At 36.4% G+C, this 14,214-nt stretch overlaps 1 protein-coding gene across 4 annotated transcripts in view; it reads right to left on the reverse strand.

Annotated features, from left to right (window-relative positions):
- Positions 1 to 808: 808 nt before the first annotated feature.
- The window catches only part of RPRD1A (regulation of nuclear pre-mRNA domain containing 1A), a 43,503-nt gene continuing 30,097 nt past the window's right edge, over positions 809 to 14,214 (reverse strand). The window contains exon 7 of one of the 4 annotated variants that reach the window (XM_026079241.1): positions 809 to 2,874. In XM_026079241.1, coding sequence (XP_025935026.1) covers positions 2,725 to 2,874 — 150 coding nt within the window. In that variant the 3' untranslated portion in view covers positions 809 to 2,724. Of the gene's footprint in view, positions 2,875 to 12,092; positions 13,119 to 14,214 lie in introns of those variants that run through there. The other 3 variants (XM_026079245.1, XM_026079246.1, XM_026079240.1) reach the window with 3 other exon arrangements.

Consider the following 14,214-nt stretch of genomic DNA (forward strand, 5'->3'; position numbering starts at 1 on the left):
TTAAGGTAGCAGAAGACTGTATAAAATTAACATATTCCCCCAGTTTTGAATATCCAAAGCCTAGATCCTTCACTGGACTCTAAGCAAGCCATGCCACCGCAACTGTAATCACCTTTGGGTACTAATTAACTTTTTCATGGATGGGATTCGACCAGGAACTCACTACTGGGCTTTCTCATTTTATGATTTGTTTTACAATTCTTAATGAAGTAAACTGTTTAAATATTTATCACAAATTTTGTGCTATTCTTTAGCAAGAGTAAACTTAAACTGCAGCTGTAATGCACAAACATGTATATCTAAAATTATACAGCTAAGTTTTAACATACTAGAACAGAAATGTTTAAAGCATGAAAATTATATCTGAATTTTCATTCTCTTATCATGAAAAGATGACAATAGATTTTATTTAATTTTACATCTTAGACTCAAACTAAAAAAAAGACTCTCCTGGACTATTTATAATTAACTTTTTTTTTTCCTGTGGAGTGGAAAATTGCCACTCAGAACTGTTATAAATCTTTGGGCGGCTAGCGAGCACTGATTAACTATTTTCAGCATTCCTACCTATCAATCAGAATTTTTGATGAAATTAATATTGTACATTGCATCATCTTTTTTTAAATCTCAGGGAAAAAATGAATATTGATTTCTTTTAGTTTTAAATTTCCATGGGCAAAACTAGGATGGACTTGGGACATTTTGGGATCACATATATGTTTAGCAACCACAGCAGCAGCAGTCTGGAAGGTGGCAGATAGAAGCCCAGAGATTTAGTATGGAGCATGTGGACTTTCTTTCTATTTGCAAATATCCTTTTTTTTTTTTTTAAATCTACAGATCCATGCCCTCTCTGACTGCTGGGTAATGTCAAACTTTGTATGGAAGAAGGAATGCTATGTCAACAGCTGGTGTTTTTATCTTTTTGTTTTTTTCCTCCCTTAACAGAGGTTTAATTCATGGCAACTTCCATAAGAAAGGATAATTGGACTGAGATGCTTATGTCTAAGTATAACTATTTTAAAAAGAAATATTATCTTTTGTTCACATCCAATAAGTATTCTAGGGATTAGTCCTATGGAAGTCAACAACAAGCGACAAATTACTATCTTCAACAATTTCACTCCAGGACTATGCTGAATCATTGTAATTTTTGACAAGGTAGAATAGACTGTCTCTAAGAATTTGCTTTCATGTGAGAAGGAGCGTTAAATTTGTAAACTTTGAACTTAACTGATGCAAAACAATGCCTGACAAGTGCAAACCCATGAACAAAATGTTATCATTAAATACTCAGATGATATATCCAGCTCAAATATTTCTAGCCTAGGTTTTTAAGGTCTTTTAAATGCCAAAAGGTGCAGACAGACATTTTAAAAATCACTCCTAAATACTTAAGTGTCTAACTACAATTGACTGAAAAAAGCCGAAATTTTCTGGCAATCCACTAGGTGCCTATCTCTATCTTTAGGCTTTTAAGTGAACTTAAAAGCTGGCACTTTGTATAGTAACAAGGAATTTTCACAAGTTTAGCTACCCATAGACAAACATCACATTTGTGCCATGCAAAGGATCTTTTTTAAAACACCTATTCAGCAATATTTTTCTGCAGTTTAAATTATACACAGGCCGGAACTATCCCTTCCTCTTCTGTGAGAAAAGAAGATGAAGATCTAGAAATGTTTGCTGGAGCAGTGTGAGGTAAGGGAGCAGTAGCTCACGCTGGCCTCCTGGGTTTCTCAATGGAAGAGGATGATTTGGCRCAAAGCTACCACACAGTTACCCTACAGCGTGGTTGCATCACGCTGTTGCATGTATAAATGGTATAGAACATTGTTAAATTTTAATAATAGACATTTAACAATAGGTACGGTTTAGAGAATGGCCTTTCACTTCAACTAAAGTTATAAAATGGCTTCACAATTCTGGGATCAACCTTTTTAGACGGAGACAAATGTTCCAGAAAGAGATTAGAGTACAAATGAATGGTACCTCAACTAGGAAACTAAGCAGCAGCAAAGTTACCATTTTGATACGTAATTAAAATGGTCAATTGTGTAGGGTTTTTTTTGTGCTGGTTTTTAAATACTAAAATATTGCAACATTTTGAGTCATTTAAAGATGTGTTCAGTGTAACATGATTTATGTTTTCCAATACAAAATTGGAACATTTACTTTAAAATAAGCCACCTGGCTTGTTTTGGAAGTGGGTAAGTTAAACATAATAGCCAGGAAAATCACTTTTAACTTTGCATTAAATTGCAATAATCTTCTTACAAACATAAGGTTGCAATTTCCATAATGTTTATGTTCCATAATGTTTCAATGCCTCACTAGTCATTGAAATGCATCAACTTAGAAGCATACTTCAAAGTATGCTTTGATTATATATTGATCTACATTAAATATAGGGTACATAAGAAAAATCTTACCTTTTTTTTTTACAGGGTACCCAACAAAAATCTGTACAAAATATAAGATAATTACCCATTCTTTAATGTAATAGACACAGATGCCACTCTTTTATAAATGTACCCTTATGTTCACTTGCCAATAAAATAGTAAACAAATCAACTTTTTAAACCATTTTTTTTATAAATTATTCAGAGTATTTTAGTGACACTCTCCAACAATATACAAAAATAATACTACAAGAGTACCAATCAGTCTGACCTACCCCTCATTTCACAGAAAAGTAGAGGTTATGGAAGGATGTTCTTACAATCAGTCATCACTGTAGATGTCTCCTGCAAACGGTAGGTGTACACGGCTGCCTGTGACATTGGGGAGTCGCGAGAGATCAGGCAGGTTCTGGATACGTGACCTGAGCTCTTTCCGAACTTGGGACACTCTGGCTAGCTTGTGCTTGTATTCCTGTAACATAGAAGCATTCAACATAAGATTCATCTTCTAATACCATCCCTAGTATTTACTGCACTTGACATTTTCTAGATAATGTATTCCTTAAGCAAGTTAGTTGACTAAATATTCTTTAATAGGTGAGAATCCAGAAAATGAGATATTTTAGAGACAGAATCATCAGCTGTAGGATTTGCTCAGCATTTGACTTTGGAACCATATTTATGGGAGGGTTTTTTGCTTCTGAGCTGTAAATAGATAAATGCTAAACAAAGGAGACAATCCCAGTTGACACACGTACATACATTTCTGCATGAAACTAATAAGATGGGATTACTCTTAGAAACTGTGTTAAGGATATTAACTACATACATGTTGCTCTCATTCACAAAGTACCTGAAGATAAATTTACTAATGTCAAAAATGTTACTTTCAGTTTGTAATACTGAAAGAATCAAAAACACCAAATACCTCCCAATTGGGTCTGTTGATCAGCCCCACCAAGCTGATGAATCATAAGTATTTGGTATTAATTTATGGAATAAGAATCCTATTGCATCAGTACATTTATGGATTTAACCCTGCATTCTTGGAAACTTTTGGAATGATGGATTTAGCACTTCACACTATACTGCAATACACGTCAAACCACTCATAATTAATATATTTAACGATTTTGAGGTACTTTTCACATAAAACCTAACACTATACAAGATAAAATAATCAACACTGTAAACCAGTGCACCATAATATAGTTAGTGCTCACCTATGAAAAATACTAGATACTAGCTTGTATAAAATGAAGACAGTTAATCAAAAATGCAGGAAGATTAGTCTATAATTTACTAGAATATTTACATTTTTAAAACTTGGAAACACATTTCTTTAGGGAAAGTAAATAAGTATTAACAGGCAAAGCAGTGTTCATGAAGGTAACCTACATTTCACATCAAGTGCAGATGCTTTCTAGTGGGGCTGCAAATTTTGCTGCAGTGAGGGAATGGCTGGAAATGACAGGAAATAGTTAATCTATAAACTGGATAATCTACCCATGGGTAACCAAGACCTGCTGATTACAACCACTTCAAAATAATAATGAAAAGAGTTCTAAATCATCCTACAGAAGTTCCAAAAAAAAAAAAAAATACTGGCAGTTGCCAGTGAGTATAGAAACACTGAGTGAATGTCTATAGATGACAGCAATCATTCTATTTACAATGTCTAAAAATAATTTTAAACATTTTTCTATATTATTAAAAGCATGGAGTAAGAACGAATGCCAGTGAAAAGACTTTTTGGTAGTACAACTCAAATGTTAAATAGCTGGGGCATGATTCAGATTATTGGACAAGGTCCAATACCCATAAACACAAAGTCTGCTACCATAAGTGGCAGAGTGGCCTTCTTACCAAGGGCAATAAGAGATCATCAGCAACCACGAGAAATCTCAAATTCTTAATAAGAAGGTAAAGCACAGATAAAAAGAATTTAARTCTCTATATAGTAAGAGAGAAAAAAGTACCCCTGAATTATGATCATCAGTTCCTCAATATCATTTATATTTAAAATTTGAACATTCTATACAGTTCAGAATCTTATGAGGAATCAAACACAGTGAAAATAATATAGACTCATAGTTAGCAGAGCTTTAAACATTGGTGATTGTACACAGCACAAAGCAGTATTCCTTTTACGATACAGATGCACAAAAAAAGTCTTACAACTGAAAGTCCATTTTTGCTAGGAAAACAATTTCTTGGTCACATTTGCCCAAATCACTGTTACTGGTGCAGGTGATATCAGGAAGTGGCTGTGGAAACGAAAGAACTGTATCTTGACTGGTTTACAGTAATGGCCAAAGGCTACAAATACTTTACTGTTTAACATCTAACATTATAGCAGTATCCAGAGTCCTCAGTGAGCTGATTCTGTGCAAGAGCCACAGTCCTTTGCCTCTGTTAGAGTCCAAAAACTTGATAATAGAACACTTCATGCCTTTTCTACTGTTTGTTTTAGCCCAGCTTGCAGGAATATATTCCTGACTATTATTTTAGGGAATAGATTTTAAAGTCACAGGAAAAGACAGGTTTCATTGTTCAGTAAGACAAACAATTTGTCAGTACATACAACACCAGTTCTAGAGCACAGCTGGCTGGAGACTGAGCACTGGGCTACCCAGAATTACAGCAAGCTTGAAGCTAAGAGACTTGACCTCAGTTGTGAAAGACAAGCACATCCCCTGTCAATTAAGAATTGTGAAGCAGCAAATCAGCATCCCTTCAAAAGTTCAAGGTGAAAGGCTAGGCAAATAAGCACCAATCAAATTAGCAGCCATAGTCTCACAAGACTTTACTCCCAACCCCCCCAAAATTAGATTACCAGTGGCTTGACTTTATCAAAATTCTCTTTTGCTGGTAATAAAGCATTTCCATAGTAACATCACATTTCTGAAATCCAACACTTTCCATATAAATTTCATCTGGGCCTTGTTGCCTAGTGAATATCAGCTTGATCAATATTACTGACAGTACGCTCCTTTTTCTGAATAAGGAGACTCGCTCTCATAAATTCAGTCTTCCATACACAGCCTTCCTCCCCAGCCAACACCTCTAGCATAATTCACACTCTTTTGAATCACAGGGATTCAAAAGTCAATTAGCATTCCTTGGGCCTTTTTAGAAATAGAGACCTTTGGGAAAGTTCAGTCAAGGTTCTAGCATTACTACAAAATGACAGAATATCAAAAATGATGAAAGGTTTTATAATTCATTATATCTTATCAATGCACTAAAAGCTACCGAATGCAATATTAATACAATTTTGGTAGTCCAAAGCTTCTGTCAGATCTGTGACTACAGACTAGATTTTCATGACAATCCTCTCCCGCAAGTAGTATTGTTGTTGACCTGATCTGGAGCAGCTAACTTTCCACGACACTCCCAAAACCATTCTACCAAATCACTGAAGGTGACCAGTTTTCATGACTTGTGAGCAAGTTCAAAAGAGAGCTAATTTTCAAAGTGCAGCCATTTCACAGTTTTGAGATACAGATACCTTCACAGGGGCTGTTTTTCCACAGTATTAATTCTATGCAAAATCACTAGTCACTTCTGAAAGGTTTTGCTTAGGTACCTGTAGGGCTGCTAAAATAACTTTGATCACCTAAGTGGTCCTGGACTGTTGGAAGACAAGTATCAAATATTCAGCATAAACAATGCTAGTTACATGTTTATTCTTTTATCAGAATAGTACGCACACATCTATACGTCCTTTTACTCAGTATACATACTGACAGCACAACTTAAAAATTAGAGCAAGAGATTGGGAATGGGAATTTTAGGCTTTATTTCTGATATTGTTACTCAGTCAGAAACACTAAATACTATACAACTAATTGACAATTTATTCACTTTGTTGACACTCTTAACTACAGAAATCCTTATAGAGAACTTCAATTTCATTATACTGATTTTAACATATACTTCAAACTACATCTGTGCAAACAAGGCAAAATCAAGCTATTTACTCCACACAGTCAAGGACAGGCAAAAGTATGATGTTTCCTTTTGTCACACTAAGCAGAATTTGCATTGCTTGCTACCTATGGAGAGTCTTACTTTTGGGATAAAGGCACAACTTGATGCATGGAGTTAAAGTCTTTTCAATTTCTTCAGTGGTCTAAGATAACACTACTTTCAAGCAATAATTTTTGGTTCTTCCAGTCATAAAGCAGGTTTATGAGATAATCAGAACAACTCAATTTGCTAATTAGAATGCCACTAGTTACTCAAGTTTCCATTATTTTGACAGTGCACAATAGGGAGTTTTTGTGAAAGTAATGTCAGCAATGTATTGCTCACTTCCACACCAAGACCAAAAGTATTTCTCTGTCAATTAAGTGCCAGACAAAAGAACCAAATAATTTGTGATGAGACACTACAATCATCAAGAATAATAAAAATACAGGCAGGCTGAACAGGTTCTGCACTATGTAGCATAAAATATTTCCCTTCCAACTGAAATAGTTTGAAATAGATCTTAATATAGAGTTTCTGCAATTATCTCATACATATGCTACAGCTAAAACAACTTGGACCTTAATGGATGTGCTTTCTCCTTTACAGCATTAAAATTACTTTGAACCCTCATCTGATTTATAAGGATACAGCATGCCTCAAAATACTGTGTGGCAGAAAATACATAGCAAAGGGAAAAAGCCATGTGCGTCTGATTCCAAAGCAAGAATAAAACATCCACAGAAACACAAAAATATTTAATCTGGAGCCTTGTTAGCTTTAGAAAGAAAGGTGAGGTGAAAATCAATACTCTTAATACACAAAAGCAAAAAAAAAAAAAAAAAAGAAAGACTGAAAAAGGCTTTTCGGGTGTTCAGGGCATGTGGGTACACAAGCATCCATGGCTTGTAGGCACATCAGGTTTAAATCTGAGATCTCTGACTTTCTAGGTCAGTTCCTAGGCTTAGAAAAGGTCTGACTTGGATAGCTTAGTTTTGTCTGTGTAGCTGAAAACATACTTTTGGAAAAAAGCTTCAACTTTCCAGTACATAAGCATCTATCACTTTCCCATTAGGCCTTACCACATTTGGTGAAAAACAGATAGTGCTGAAACAATGAGGAGCTATTCTGTTTATTCCTTATTGTTCTATGTATTGCCCCACACACTGTTTATTATAACATGTTATTCAAACCCTGCTCTGTACAAAGATTTACTGATATCCTCATGGGTTTTCTAAAGGCATATTTCACCATTACAAAACAAATTATTCTTCAGAAAATGTCTTTGAGCTGAGGGAGAGATCAAAATCAAAAGCATCCATTAGTTTTGAGGATCTGGCTTTCCTTAGTACATAAAATTATAAAGAACTTAATACTTCAAAGCAAATTTTCTTAGTTAAGTTAAAATATAGACTCCTCCACACATCTGCAAATGAAGCATTAGGAAGCAATGAACTCAGAAGTGTGCAGCCCACATAACAAACTGGTGACCACCTGGGGAAACTTTGATTAAGTGACTTTGTCTAACATCAACTGGTATGCTATGGTATTGACAGAAATACACTGCACATCTTCAGGTTGTAAATTCCTGAGTGCACTGCTAGTAAATAGGAACAAAGCATTTTAGCAGGGCATTTCCGAGGTATTTTATGACATCAGAAGGGTGAGTATCAGAAATGTGAAGTCCTTCACAGTGATCACAAACTGTTCTTCCCATCCCTTGAAATTACAACTTTGCCCAGGCTCCTCCAGCCTAAACTTGGGTTTCAAACCTCCCTTGCCTCAGTCTTGACTCCTGTTCTCTGTCTCCATTCCTCAAATACTGTTCCTAGACCCAAGCTCTTCACCCACAGCAAGGCTGTTCAACGCCTCTCAGACTCCCTGTCACATCTGTGTTTGCATCCAGTACACACACTCACAAGGGTTTTTTGCCCAACTGTACCAATTTCCTTCCTTTCTGGCTCTGTATCTGAATTCCTCCCTCTCCAATCTTGATCTCCACTTATCACTTTGTCTATAGTTTTGGCTGCATCTGGTTTCAGTTCCACCTGCTTCTCCCCAATCCTTTACTCAGCCACTCTTTGTTCACTGCCTGTACAGTATCTCCATGAGATTTCTCTCTTACCTCATACTGGTTTTTGGTTCCAGTCTCTTTGTTCAAAGGAATTCCAGCTCCTCCATTTCAATCCTGCATGATGTTACCCTCTTCAGGCCTGTCAGTTCCTTTCTTCGTACTTCCTCAGCCAGCTGATCTCTTTTCCTCCCATGCCCAGGCTCTGTCCCCTATTCCACTCTTTATCTACTTAATGTCTAGTCTCCTAGATTCCTTCTCAATCTCTGTAGCCCTCAGTTCTAAATTCTATAGGCACTTTTCAAAGTTCTGCATTCACACCAGTTGGCTTCCACCTCCCCATTACTTAGACTCACGGAGACCATGGACAACATCTGAACTTCATTTCAGGTGCTTGGCCCACAGTCAGCATAGAGTATAGCTGTCTAGAGCTGTGATTGCTGGAGAAGTCTTCTTAAGCCTGAGCTGGAGTAACTTCCAGCAGAGTAACTCTTCACGGAAGTTAGTATTATCTTGCAAGTTTCTGATGAGGATATTCAAAGTGAGATTTTTCCAAAGGCTTGTAATTTCATTAAATGCAGGTCGATTTTCACTTGTATGCCAAAATGCATGCTCCTGACAAAAAGAAGGGCTTCTCCATTCCATAATCCATTGAGAAGGAACATGAATTATGTCATCTCAAAGAAAAGGTCATTTCTGAAGACTGTTTTATGACAAACTTGTTCTTAGTTTCATTCTTGGACATGAACTGTTGGCCAAAAATTTTCTCAGCACAGAAAGTTGGTCAATGTTTGGAAAAGTTAAAGAAAAGAAAACACGGACTTATAAGCTTAATTACAAGCAGCGTTACTAGACTCACTTCATTTGTATTTACCTCCACTCAATCATAAAAGGGCCACAATGATGTATATTAATTTATAAAATAAATTACTATGTAAAGACATTGCTTTAATTAGAGAATCACTTATGGGACAATGACTTAAAGCATTTCAATGGCAGAAATGATCAGCAGCTCCAATCAAAGRTGCCTGTTTGAGGTTAAATTTTGTCTCCTTTTTTGCATTTTATTATCTGTTATAGGATTTTTATCTGGTTGGAAATTTAGCCATTACAATAAACTCAAAGTCGCACATTTCCAGGAGGTGCTTTAATTACACTGAATTCTTAAATCTCAACTCTTGGCTGATAGGAGGAAGTTCTGAAGAACTTCTGATGACAAGGAATCAGGCATTTCAGAATAATTCTTAGCAACTACACTCAAATATTCAAGCTGATACGCTATACAGTAAGACACACAAGGGCTAAAAGAGAACAGCCTTGGAAGTAAGAAAATAAAGGTGAAATGGTCTCAGGCTTAGAGACAGCTTTTTAAAGTTTCACCTATTCACAAATGAGCTAAAAGAAATCCAAATTCTGAAAGCTATCAGGGATCAACTTTGAAGGAATCTATGATTGGTAAAGTTTGGTTGTCCATTAGAAAAAATAGGTCTTTAGCAATGCATGTAAGAAGAGTTGTGTAAAGTCTTCAGGCTCAAATATTTACTGTACCTAATGGTTGAATTCTGAAGGTTATACTTTTCTGACACAGGTTCTTCATTTCACGCAACCTTTGTCTGCAGGTCATTACAAAGGTCTCAGTTCCAACTACATGTGCAACTCATCTTTTCAAAGCCAACGCTGTGTCCAAGTGCAAAAATGTGGACTTTCATGTTCGTTATTTAACAAAGACAAACACACATACAAAAGTATGAAAATTCTATAAAGCCAAGACTACCTGTAACTATTTTGAAGATGAAAGTGGAGCCTGAGAATGAAAGCAACACTTCAGGTCACCAGGTYGGGGATTTATCTATAGCAAGCCAAGAGACAAAGGTTTCAGGTTCTGCTTTCTTTTACTCTCAAAAAGACATCTACATAAAGTATGAGATGTGGTTTTATAGCAACAAGGTTAAGCACTAGCAGCAGTCTAATGGCAGCAGCACAGAGCTTAAAGCAGGCTAATGTACACAGCTTTTACAATTCTGGTGTGGACACACTCAATGTTAACCTGTGAGCAAGAAAGGAAAAAAATGAGCAGTGTTTGATTCAGAAGTGTTTGATTGACCTGAAATTGGGATATTAACTATATTTCAAGTGAGACTAATATATGTAAAACAGGCGGAGGACCTCAATATTCTGCTACAGATGCGCCCAATGCTGTTGGCCTTGTTTATTTAAGTAATCTATCGATGCAGGCCACTCAAGACTTTGTTAACAAGCTCTTCAAACTAATTTTTTTTTAAATTTCCCTCTGTTATTCTTCCAATTCATAAAGGATTCCTATAAAACTTGAAGAAACTGATGCAAAGGACAACAACCACACAATTTCAGAAAAACCTCTTACACAAAGGATATATGACTATTTCTTAAAGAGATTTTAAAGGGAGTTTCTCAAAATAAGCCAATAAATGCCAGGGAGTCATACAATGTGTGTATACTCTAATAAATTTTACTAGCTAGACAGTTTCATATTACACTTGTCAAATCATTCTCACAATTTCACTAGGTGGGTTGATATATCTGTTTTATAGATATGGATTCTAAAGAAGAGGATTTAGTTACAACTCGAAGATGAGCATCCACAGTTCTTATTTACTTAACGGTAGTTCTGAGTGCTCAGCATCTCTTGATAATCAAAACCATTGCTTATGTGACTAATGAGACTACTCAGCTGTGTAAGACACACYGTTGATATGTCGCATAATAATTTTGTTTTTTCCCCCCTCCTTTCAGGAGTGTGAAATAGATGCTTCAAATGCAGTGTTCAGTGACTGGCATGGGAGTGCAAGAAAGGTAAGGCTGGAAAGGGAGAACTGCACAGCAGCAGTAGATATTCTGACTCATTCTCTTCTTGAATCTCCCCTCTTAGGTCCTGTGGGAATATTCCCATGAAAGCTTTCCACTACATGAGGCAAGCAAACAACCACACCTCTTCTACGGCCAACAAGAAAGGAGCAGAATCTTAACTCCCTACAGTGCACATAGATACAAATTCCCACCATGTAAAAAATCAAATGCCTATGCTCAAGCCTTAGTATTAAAGTATTATGATGAGAATTTTGTCCATCAGGGAGGTGATACCAAGTGAGAGCAGAGACAGACTACAAGAAAGAATCACAATTTAGAAGTCTCTTCTCAAACAACCAATTTCAGGTAGTAAATTTCGTATACCAACCCTTTTTAACATTATTAACCCAACTCTGATTGCTCAAAGGGCTAGTTTTATTTTTATAATAAAAAGGGTGTAAAAAGTGGTTGCTAGGAAAGAAATTATGAGCAACCAAAGAAAAAAGGTCTAGAGAGAAAGAAGAACTTAGAACAGGTAAATACTATTAAAAAGAACATGGAAAGACATTTACAGTGTTTCTTTTTTTTTCCCCCCCTGAAGTTTTCTTCCCCATTATGAGCTATTTTCATTCAAAAAACCTAAGGTTTGCAATAACCCCATTAATGCACATCCTGCTGTGGTTTACTGATAAAATAAAACATATCAGAGGTTAGCAATCATTTTTAAAATGTCTTAGCTTTTAAAAACATTCGAGCCACCTGTGTTTCATTAAAAGGGTCTTTTAAATGATTATCCTTGTTTATATAACAGCTCTAAGAATCCCTGTGGTTTCTTCATTTTGTAGGTCTCAATTTACATCCAGTCTTAGATGAAGTGACCCTTGAAGATCAGGACACTAGGGACAACACAGTAAGTTAAATGTTGTTAAAGTTATTTATTATGATGATATTGATATCTAAAATCAGAGTAGTTCAATAGACATTTTCAAAGGAAAAATTCAAATAATGGAAAAAATTCTTTAGTTCTTTCAATTTTCATCCAATTTTTTATAAATGAGTATTTTGGAGTGGAGGGGGATACAGGGAAGAATCACAGTTTGCAAAATACAGTATTTCAGAGCTTTCTGATAAAACACTCTAATGACTGTAATTTGTGAATTTTCAGCAGGTAGCAATAAAACACCTGAACTCTGTTACTCTTTGTTAGCAGTTCCTTCACTGAATTTCTTAAACTAGTTCTTTTGGATTTCCGAGGTGTTGAAAAAATAGAATTATACAAAGCAGTACATAGTCTGAATTCTCTGGTTTTCCATGAGCTTCCTGCATGTCAGTGTACAAGTCAGGTACATTTTCACCAGGTACATTAGCTTAGCAGCTTTTGTGTGACAGACATGCGAATTTTCCCTCTTATCCACATAAAATCCACTCGCACAACTTGAACTGAAACAAGGGAGATGGCACTCTTCCTGCAGGAAAGGGCTCACATCACAGTCAAATTGAATACATGGCTTGTAGGGCAATTTAAGAATTTCTAAAATACTTGTCCATCTGTTCTCTACTTCTTCAGTAGTCCATTAAGACTGGACTGTCCATAAGCTCACACATCCAGATCTCACATAAACATTAAGTTTGAAAGAAAAAAATAATAACTAAACTAAGACTAGCATCTGGTGACTGGTCCCTCCATCAGGGCAAACAAAAYCAGCAGGTCTGAACCTCCGGATGAAGTTCATGCAAATGATAAAATGGTCAGCTTCTCTGCCAGTAAGCCGCTTTGGAAGACTCCAGGGCACAGCAAAACAGCCTGTCAATACATGTTTTAAGATTTGCAGCCTGCCGGACACAATCTGTTGCAGGGAAGAGAGAAAGCATTTATAAAGAAACAATAAAAACATACTCCGGGTATGTGTTAACAGCCTGCTCTGATGTGAAGAGCTGGATTACTAAGCATGGGTATGCCATTTTCCTTCCATTCTGCAGTGCAACTGCCATGCAAAAAGACAGTATTTCCCTCCTGTGGAAGAGGAAATGTATGATAGCAAGCTGCACTAAATCCAAAACCTAACTGTGATTTATGTAAACCCCGTGTATGAAAAATTAAGATGTAGTCTTAAAGAGTGACTGTAAAAGTGTCAACACCAGGCATTCAAATTTTTTGAAAGGGCTCATCTTGTAAGCAAAAGGTAATTTCTCTACTGGCATCCTACAAATCCCTCCATGTGAAAAATCAAGCTGGCCAGGCACCACAAGCTGAAAGGGCTTAGCAGGCCAAATGAGGCCCTCAGTGACACACTGGCAGCTCTAGCATGTACTTGATATTCAACAGTATAGCCAGGGGGGCTTGAACTGAAACAGGGAAAATAACTCTGTTGATAGCACAGAGAGAGCCCAACTGTCCCCACTTTCGCAGCTAAAAAGAATGAACTGTGAAGACATGCTTTTGTCACTATTTAGGGAAAGTGACTTGCTCTGACCTATGTTAGCAAGAGTCAAGACAACAGGGCCAAGTAAGACCAAAAAAATCCATCCCCACAGTCACTAATATGCCTGTGGAAAATCTGCAACAAAGTAGTACCTTTCCAAACAAACCGAACTTTGGGGGAGGAAGGATGATCATGCAATATGTCAAAAACAGTATGATATAGCATAAAATCATGSTATATGCTGAAATATTCAAAGAGAAAGTATTGTTGAACACAAATGTGCCATAAAAAAAAGCACCCAACATGCTTTACCAAGCAAACAAAACTGTATGCGACAGCGTAAGAGAAAGTTTTTCACCATTAAACGTTTTGCAGACTAAATGTTTCCTCTGTGGAAATAGTTTTAATGCAATTTTAGACCTCAATTAACCATCAGAATTTTAAGGTATCCATTCCACCCATTGTAGTATTGAGATTGTGCCTGCTGTCCTTCAAAACAGTTCATTTTTTGCACTTATGT

This window comes from Apteryx rowi, unplaced genomic scaffold, assembly GCF_003343035.1.
Source record: "Apteryx rowi isolate R43461 unplaced genomic scaffold, aptRow1 scaffold_496, whole genome shotgun sequence".
In the NCBI taxonomy this organism is placed as follows: Eukaryota; Metazoa; Chordata; class Aves; order Apterygiformes; family Apterygidae; genus Apteryx; species Apteryx rowi.